This window comes from Thunnus albacares, chromosome 10 (assembly GCF_914725855.1).
Source record: "Thunnus albacares chromosome 10, fThuAlb1.1, whole genome shotgun sequence".
NCBI lineage: Eukaryota > Metazoa > Chordata > Actinopteri > Scombriformes > Scombridae > Thunnus > Thunnus albacares.
This window is the reverse complement of record NC_058115.1, coordinates 10,153,048-10,162,816: the sequence shown is the minus strand read 5'-3', so window position 1 is coordinate 10,162,816 and position 9,769 is coordinate 10,153,048. Positions and strand designations below refer to the sequence as shown.

Here is a 9,769-nt window from a genome sequence, read left to right as displayed (position 1 = left end):
AAGGAAATGTTGCATGCCCACCCACACAAACATATACATACTTATCACACACACACAGACAAACACACACGACAAGATAAAGAAGAAATAAAGACAAAACACAGGGTTCCTTAAAATGTATGGATGCTGGGTGATTTTGCGGCTCCACTCAATCTACAGAGTTTCATAAACTAAACTCTATATCTTGTGAAATTGTTGCTTTCCTCCGACATTGTCCTTTCAATACTCAAGTAGTATTTCATGAATGTTTTCCTTTTTTGAAGTGTGGGTGCTTCTTCATTTTCCGGTTTTGCAATATTAGCTTCTTATAAACTACTGACAATAAAGAATTTGCCATCCAGTTGGATGTCTTATTTTCCCAACATTTTGAAGGAGACAAATCATTGGTGAAAATACAGCTTTACAATTACAAGTTCTTGAAATCCATCTTCTAATGTTCTTCCAAATCTTTCTAATTTTCTTACAATACCTGAGGACATGTATGAGGAAGTCACTCTGCATGCCATATTTTAAACATCTATCTGAGGAGCTGGTGTCAAATTTATGAATTCCATCTCTACTATAGTATATATTCTTGTCATTAATTTATAATGAATTAGATGTAAATTTTCACTAGTGGTAATTTTATATGTGAGTTATAAACATCCCTTCCATTTTTCTATTTATTTATGTATTTATTTACTTTTTGCATCTACGATGCCAAGATCTTTATTCCATTTGTTATATATGTTTTCTTCATTCCTCATTGAATTCAGCTTGGTAAGAATATTGTATACAGCACCTATACTAATCGTCTCTTTTTATCCCTTTTATTTAGAATAGAAATTGCAAATACTTAAAAAATCTATGTTTTTTAGTTCATATTTGTTTTTGCAGTTGCAGTTCGTGCAATGAAAGTACTGAGTTATGGTTTATAATATCCGATAATTTCTGAATTCCACAGTTTATCGACAATTCCCAGAGTAGTTGAATACTTATTGATGTGTTATTCAAAATCTGTATATGTTTTAGGATTTGTATTTCTTGACCTAGTTTTTTTTTTTCATTTTTAAACAAGCATTTAATGTACCATTAATTACAAATATGTACTGGGGGGGTTTTGTTTGTTTGTTTCTTTTTTGTTCCTTTTGCTTGGAGAAAAGATCTAGCACTAAACTATTAGGCTATAACTGATTTTCAATATCTACACATGGTTTTCATTGGTATTGCTAATTCTATGACCAGTATAAATCATTTGAGCTGTGTTGTGATAAAACTCTAAATTGGGAAGGTTTAGGCCTCCCTCCTCTCAGGGATAATGCAATAATTTTCTCCTTAATCTGTGAGCTTTGTTAGACCAAATAAACAAAAAAAGAAGTGAGTTCACATATTTCAAAACAAACTTTGGTGGGGTAATAGATATAATTATTTCTACATAAAACATTAAATTAATCTCCATATCAGACCACCTGTCAATGTCTTGCTTAAGGTTTTTAATTAAGAAGAAAATCTTTACACAGCTTTAACTTATCTGCGCTAATATAGCAACCCAGGTGTTTAATATTCCTTGTTTGCACTTTAAATGGTTTGATTTATACTTTTGTCAGTTACCATTAATCCTTTTTTTCCTATATTAATTTTATAACCTGATAGCTTTGAAAATTAATAATATTTCATCATAATTTCAATAACATATGAAATGGAAGTATACAGAATGTATATTTCAGTTACCTGCTCTGATATTGACAACTGGAAACTGTGCAAGCTCTGTTGTATAGTTTAGTCAAGAGTATATATGTCAGGATAGTTTGTAGCTCATACAGACGGTGTACATGCCCTGCTTGTGCACCACCCTCATTGGCTGCAGTAAGAGTCATCTGGACAGGAAGCCTCCCGCAGTGTGATGGCCCTATAACAGCATCTATAGCACTCACACACCACCTTCATGCTTATTTGATAAATGAGAGCAGTGGCTGGATGGAATTTTTGCAGCTAATTGTCTTTGGGTATCTAGCCAATGTACATGTAACCATTACAAATGCAGTGAAATAATATGCACAGCAGAGCCAGGTCGACTGTGATCGGCGTGTTCCCAGAGAGGGTTGTTTCTGCAGCATTTCTTCAGGCAGATTTGAGGCATGATGCAACAAAGCACAAAATACCTGCAGGCAATTTCAAACCATAAATGTACTAATGCACCAACTGCTGAAATATTGCTTTCAGTGGCCTGTTGTTTTGGCAATATTTTTGTTTCACTTTGTGTGGACTGACTGAATTTGCCACCTCAGCAAGAATTTGACATGTTTGGGGAGGGGGGGGCATGGTTTGTTTACAATTTTAATCTGTATATATCTTGTTGTGACAGAATGTGTCAGATGTGTCTGGTTTTTGACACATTAAAAAGCTAGTCTGCTCATTTTCCATGTGTGAGAAACAGTCTTGGAGCACGTGATAGGGTAAAAAACTGTCTCTTAAAATAGCTGCATCTGTATTTAAAGCCTTGTCTGTGTCAAAACAGTTTATATTGCCTCCTTCTTTTCTTTGATATTTGGATTCTGTTCTTGAAGGGGTTCATCTTGTTTGAGGCTTGCTAATCCATTGATATCATTAGCTTCCTATTAACTGGGTGTGATTTCTAGTTACAGTGGATTTACATTGTGTCACTTTCCATATTTCTCTTCCCAAGCTCTTATTTTCAGAGAAAAGGCCATTATCTGTACCAAACTTCACCTCTGTAATTTCCAAAATGAATTCTCCACCCTCCCTGTCGTCTTCCAATTACATTTCTCATTCTGCCTGGATTTCATGGTCACTTCACGGTCACACGCATGTCTCTTTTCTCCTTCATCTAACCACCCTTTCTTGTCTGTCAAGGAAACGCAGCTACAAGCAGACTCATGCAGCTGTTTGCACAGTTTTGTGTGTCTGTTTGTCTGTCTACTGAGTCTGTCTGGGTGTTTGCATATAAATATGCATGTATCTGTGTGCCTGACTGGTAGCATACCATGAAATTACGGTATGTGACTAGTCGGAATGACAATAAGTCATTATACTTCTGATAAATGAGATAATCCGCTTCAGTGTGATGATCAGGGGAGGTTGGGCCGCTGTCACCAGAGTAATTAACAAGCAAAAGTTTTGGTGTGTGTGTGTGTGTACAAAGGTGTGTGCTTCAGCGACCTTGAGGAAAACACCTGTGTGGGTGGAATGTGATTGATATGCGTTCCAGATCTCGTGATTGACCCCCTCGTCTGTCTCAGCTTTATCCATCTATCTCTCATTCTGTGTCCTTTCTCCTCCTTCTCATGTGACAGCTACACACACGCACACAGAGCACACAACTGTGTTTCCATCACTTCAGAGGACATTACATTGACTTATATTCACTTCCTGGAAATTTACCCTAACCATAACCACTTCTTGTCTAACCGTAACCCTGACTCTAACCATAACCTCACCCTAACCTAACCCTAACTTTAAACAAAGTCTTCACCCTAAAATGTAACGAATTATGGGAGGCAAGTCCCCATATGTGACTGTAAACAGACTTAAGTCCCCACATGAAGAACACCCGTTACACATATTAACTGTGTATCAATACACTTGGGGGATATATATAAAACATATAATATTATGGGGGGGGGTACTGTAACTATTTTTTGTTGAACATCAACCAGGTGTGTAACTTCTTGTTGTGTATCTTCTTGTCATGTTGCTAGGCAGCCAGCACTACAGGTGGAGAAGCTGCACAGAAGTATTGGGGTGGGCGGATAAACAGTTAAAGCATTTGACTCTCCCATAACACCAAAAAAGTGTCCTTCTTTTATTTCTGCTTGTGTAGGGATTAAACAATCGAGATAACATTTGTTAATCTGTCAATTTAGAGGTGCTATTAGAGGTATTGTTTACTTTGAAGGTAGCTGGGCTAGTTGCCTTGAATTAGATTGAAGCACCTGCTTCAGTTTTCTAATCACTTCCTAGCACCAGCTCTGTACTTACCAGACATGAGAGTGGTATTGATATTCTCGTCAAACTTTAAAGCCAATAAACAAATTTCCCAAAATTGTGAACATCTTTAACATAATCATAATCATATCCCTAACCTCTATCATATGTATTCAGCACACACTCATGCACACACAGCTGCACACACTCACAAAGCCTTGTTTGCCCATTGTTTGCATAATGCCAGTCACAATGTCCCCGCATTTTCTGAGCCAGTATCCCTCTCTATTTCCTCACCCTCCATTCAAGGTACAAACACATTAAGGTTGAACTCCTAATAGCCTGTGTGATGGATGCCGAAGCGTAATGAGCTCTTTATGAGACTTAATACCTACTGTTAATCAATGGACATAGCAGGGCACTTTTCAATACTACCTTCTAAGCATTTTAAAATGAGCCCTCATTGAATAGATTGACTCACATTCTGTATCATTCTCTCTCTTTCTCTCCCTTCTCATGCTTCCTCCACCCCAGCGTGCAATTAGTTACATCGCATATTCTGAATCAAATGACGCCTCTTCTGTAGAAATGCTGCTATCGCCTGCTCTGATATTGATAAATACTGTCCAAACTGAGAGATATTTTGATGAAAATGCAATGCTACGCATTAATGCAGTGGGTGGACTAGACTTTCCTTGGCCTCAAGCAATAGAAACATGGATGACCTATTTATTACCATAAATATCCCATACAGGCAGCTGCTGGAAGCGTTCCTGTCAATTACTGCTGGTTGTTGTATTGTTGTACTTTGATCTTTAGCTGCTAATGTAATGCGTTGCTCAAGGCCGCTGCACTAGTATCATGCTGTATTAGCATCATAATCATGTATAATCTGCATCCACAAGTATAAGATATGAATAGATTAAAAGTGGGCTGGTTGTGATGTAATAGATATGGACAGATCCGGCGTTAGTACAGAGGAAGTGTCTTGATGTACATCATCATGTTACATGTCTTGTTACAAGCTGTGTCAAGTTCAGGTAACACTATTGTCTCATTGCAGGTGCATACTGTATATGTGCATTTGAGTGTGTGCGTTTCTGGTGTTTGTGATATTCTGTGTGTGTGTGTGTGTGTGTGTGTGTATCTGCATCTGGGTGTGTTTGATTATCCCTTACAGCCTCTAAGGGAGCAGGATTCATTCTCACTCTGATAATGAGGGAGAGACTGGCAATGCCCTCAAGTCATTTTTCCTCTTCTTCCATCCTTCCTGTTGCATCCGGCTGCTTTTCGTTCTTTCTCACCCTTTACCTTTTTCCAATCTAGATAATCTGCGTCTCTTTTCCCATCATTGTTGTTTCTCTCTGCTTTCCGCCCACTTTTGTTTCTTTATTCTCTGCCCCTCCTTGTCATCATTGGTTATTTATGTGTCTGTAATCATGTGTTGCTGACATCAGTTTAGGATGACTGGACCATGTTTAAGTCACTCTTTGTTTTTATTTCATAGATTTAAATGCTGGCTGACTATTTTTTATCAGTCTGGTCGATGGTTGACTACTTCTGTGGACCACAGCGCTGCCAGCTCTGTTTCTCCCTACAATAGCCTTACTTATCCTGCATCAATACTCCAATGTGTCGTATATTTGCCTGGCTGCTCAAATGTCCATGCGCCACGCTCCCCCTTACCGAGTCACAGCAGTGCAATTGTTAATTCTATACCAACCTTTTGCTGTCTTTTCTACTCCTTCCATCTCTCCCTCTCTCTATCTCTATTTTCCAGGTGACTGAAGTGAAGACTGACATTACGGAGGCCCACTAGGAGGCCCCTCCATCTCCCCCCACCACCACCACCTCCTCTTCCTCCTCCTCCTCTACTCCCTGCTTCCATCTCTTCTCCCTTCATCCTCACCCACCCCACCCCCACCCCCACTCCTCATCACCAGCATGGATCTGAAGGACCGTAGGCACCGCTCCCTGACCAGGGGTCGCTGCTCCAAAGACTCCCAGTACAACACCTCCACCCTGGACACAGATGAATGCCGTGTGCCTACCCAGAAGTCCTACAGCTCCAGCGAGACGCTCAAGGCCTTCGACCACGAGCAAAGGCTGCACTATGGCGGCTGTGTGACTGACCTGGTTCACCACGAGGCTGATGAGTACTCAAGGCAAGGTAGGTTTGTGGACCAATATGTCTCTTTCAAAAGCATTCTTACACAGTAGTTTGGGGCTTGATCCACACAGTGCTGGACTGGAGACATTATATGAAAAATCAAGTCAATTTTATGACTTCAGTTAATTTTAGCTCATTCATATAGGAAATTAGACGTAATGAAAAGTTGTTTCTGCAGGCTTCTCAATAAAGGAGCTCATGAGATGTCATATGATCCCAGGGTCATGAAAGACTTTCTTAATGTAGCAGATAATGAAAGCTGGCAACTGCAGCTAAAAAGCAGAAGGATGTAGCAATTACTTGTCAAAATTGTACCAATTATTTCTGATCTCAGTGCTGTTCCAATAGTCATTTTCCTGTCCAGCACATACAGTATGATGGAGCCCAGCTTGGTTCTAAACACTTCCAGTTGCATTATATGATCCCCAAACATTTACCATCACACATTCAACAGTCACATTGTTGCACATATAAAAGTTTCCCAGCTGTATGCTACTTTTAGCCACTGCGTGTTTCTTGCAAGGCCACTGTGGCAACCTGTTAAGTAATCAGTTGACGTAAATGCTGCACTTTGCAGCAGAGGACCAAAGTAGACCTTTAGCACTGGCAAGCTTGTCATAATGAACTTCTGTATCCCCTGGCGAGCAAGTCAGCCGATAGGCCGATAGGTCATCTCCAAAGGGGTGGGCCTGCTCTCATAGGCATGTCTTTAAACTGTGTGTATGTCTGTGAATGTGTGTGTATGCACATGTGTTTATTGCAGAGGGACATGAAACAGGCGGTATTGATCCCTGGCTAGTGAAAGGAGTGAGACTCTGTGGGATTGATCTGTGCTAAGCTCTGTTTTCTCTGCATGGACACAGGCAGGAGAGGAAGAGAGCTCTGAGCAATACAACACAACAGTGCAGAAAAGAGTAAATATCCCCCCTTAAAAATAGAAAACTATATATGGATAGCCCCTGATTGTATTATCAAGGTTTTCAAATGGAAAATTGTAGCTTGGAAAAGTAGACCCACTGTCAGGGTTACATGTCTGACTGTGCATGGTTTCAAGTAATCTAAGAAATGGATCAATCTCACAGTAGTTTAAAGCATAAAAATCATGTGAAATGGCACACATACACAGAAGATTTTTTTTTTTTCAAAGAAAAGAATACACCAGAACAGAATACTTTGCTCCACGGAGGCAAAAGTAACAATGGAAAATGGCAGATTGATTGGCGGGATGCATGAAAGAGTGGAAATCAGTGGTGTGTGCTGTCCGGACACACTCCACTGCTGCACTGAGCTGACCTCACACCAGACGATAGTTGGTCGATACCACAGTCCTCTCAGCCTATCAGCTCCCTCTAAAGCCCAGTGCCACAGATGCATCGTGGGAAGTGTGGCCACAGGAGACCAACAGTGTTGCAGCACCATATGGACTGTGACACCACGGGAGGAGGAGTAGTGCTGGAAGGAGGGAGACAGAAAAGGAGTTAGAGTGAGAACGACGGAGCAAGAGAAGCAGCAGATGAATAGAGTTTTCTTCATCTTTCAAACAGATATTTTTATAGCTGGTACATGAGAGAATGAGCAACTGAAACAATGTGTCAATTGTCTTTAACAGTTTGTGGTTAAGAGGCAAGATGGTGCGGGTAGACAAAAATCTTTTTTTCCCTTCACCACCACCAGTAACTACTAAAATGGGGGCATAGAGGAGACTGAATTCAGATAGTACCCTTGTTGTTTTATTGAATATCTAACAAATGCTTTGAAGGGGAGGTTGGATATTTGAACTGACCTGGAATGTTAGTTATTCATGCACTGATAGGGCCACAATAGAAAATGTGATTAACTTTGATTAAATTATAATGATGTTGTTCTTTTGGTTGGGCAAGCCATCATGGCGTTCCTGTTTCTTGCTGAGAAGTTTTGAGGTCATCCGTAGCTATTCTCAGACTGCAATTGGTTATGTGTAGCACAACCAATTTACAGTTCTGTGGTGTGTTAATGCATATTGACTTCCCTTTACAGCTATCATTAGATTCGTGTGTGAGACAAAAAAGGTGTGAGTCATGCTCAGGATCTACTGGAGCACCCAGTGAGCATTTGCACTCTCACACACACACACAATCATACAAACTATTGAATACTAGTCTTGAGCACCCTACTGACTCACCTACACTAGCTGGAGAAAAGTTTATATTCTACCTATATTTATCTTGATGATTTTAACTCCTATCCTAACACACGCAAACACTGCTTAGGCACAGATGTAATTTCAGAGAAAATAATTTGCATTGAGTTATGCAGCGCAAATTATTAGCAGTACAGCAGATGTCCTCAGGATGTGTCCTGAGCCAAATCAAAGGTTTTGGGATTTTTGGAGCAAAACTGCATCATGACTCACTTTTCTTGGATTATCAATAATGTTTTTCATTGCACAAACATGTAGATGCCAGTTTTTGCAATCATGTTACAGCTATAACAAAAGTTTCTCACTGTACTCACTATAAGTACTACAGTTGTGTTATACTGTAGCTGCACTGCTGTAGTTACTTTCCAAAATAACTCACTTACTGCACATCATTATGCATGAAAATCATCACTGGAATTTCAGTGTTTCTTGAAGCATAAGTTCAACTTAAAAAAGGAACATCATCTCCCTTTGGAACTGTATTTGGAGTGTGTTTGGGGTACAGTATATTTGTGTTTAGTGACTCTATGCCTCCTGGGCAAGAAATATTTTCTCTGGATTTACCTCCTGGGCTATTAGGAAACTGTTTGCTGCTTTAAAAGGAGGTGAGATGAACTGATGTTATTGGCCTTTATTTAGGTCTGCCCCAAGCCTACTTGCTGATAATGTATTCCTCCTACATCCAGTGTATTCATCCTGCTGCAGCCCCTTTTCCACATTTTGGCGTGTTGTACCAGGATAACTTTTAACATGCTGTAAATAGACTGCAGGAAAAAAATGGTCCACTGAGAAGAATTGATAAGAAAGTACTGTTGTACTGTACAATATATCGTTGTTAGATGTTAGAGTGTCTACTTCAATGTATGAAACTATATCGGGCACTATTTCAGAACATAAAAATTCTTTTTCTTTTCAGATCATTTTCAGTTTTTGAACTCTAGGTTTCCCAAACGGCTTTGATAAAGCAGGTTCAGTTGTGTATTTCAATTCACTTCCCCTTGCTTTTCATTGGATCTCAACTCCACTGTTACCCCATTACACACTTATTAGCTAGTCTGCTCGGATATGCACAGCCAAATAACACATTCTTTCCTCGCCATAACATGCAGCAGTCTGGAAAGCTCATTATGAGTGTTCGCTATTTAACACTACAAAGCAACATATTTGAGAACATCAGTGATTCCAACAAGGTACAAGCCTCATTCACATATAACCAGAAATATCAGGGACACGTTTGTTTGCTTTATTTTACATACAAATTTGGAACTAGTTTCAGTTTCCTTTCATGTTTTGCAGAGAGTTAGTATGGGGTGAATTTGCGCAGATAACTGCTGAACAGATAATCCCATGACACAAATACAAATATGACAAATGTGTTTACTCTAATATGCCACTTTGAGCAGTGAACAAAAGCGAACTACCCCGCCAGCTCTCCTACTGCAGTCTCTTTTTGTTTGTCTGCTGTCTTTCACCTTTCTGTCTCTCTGATCTTTCAA

At 39.7% G+C, this 9,769-nt stretch overlaps 1 protein-coding gene across 4 annotated transcripts in view; it reads left to right on the top strand.

Moving 5' to 3' along the window:
* The first annotated feature begins 5,826 nt into the window (after nt 1-5,826).
* Nucleotides 5,827-9,769, top strand: part of tenm2a (teneurin transmembrane protein 2a) — a 153,652-nt gene continuing 149,709 nt past the window's right edge. For all 4 annotated transcript variants that reach the window (XM_044363519.1, XM_044363518.1, XM_044363517.1 and 1 more), the window contains exon 1: nt 5,827-6,094. In XM_044363519.1, the coding sequence (XP_044219454.1) occupies nt 5,869-6,094 (226 nt within the window). In that variant the 5' untranslated portion in view covers nt 5,827-5,868. The remainder of the gene's footprint in view (nt 6,095-9,769) is intronic.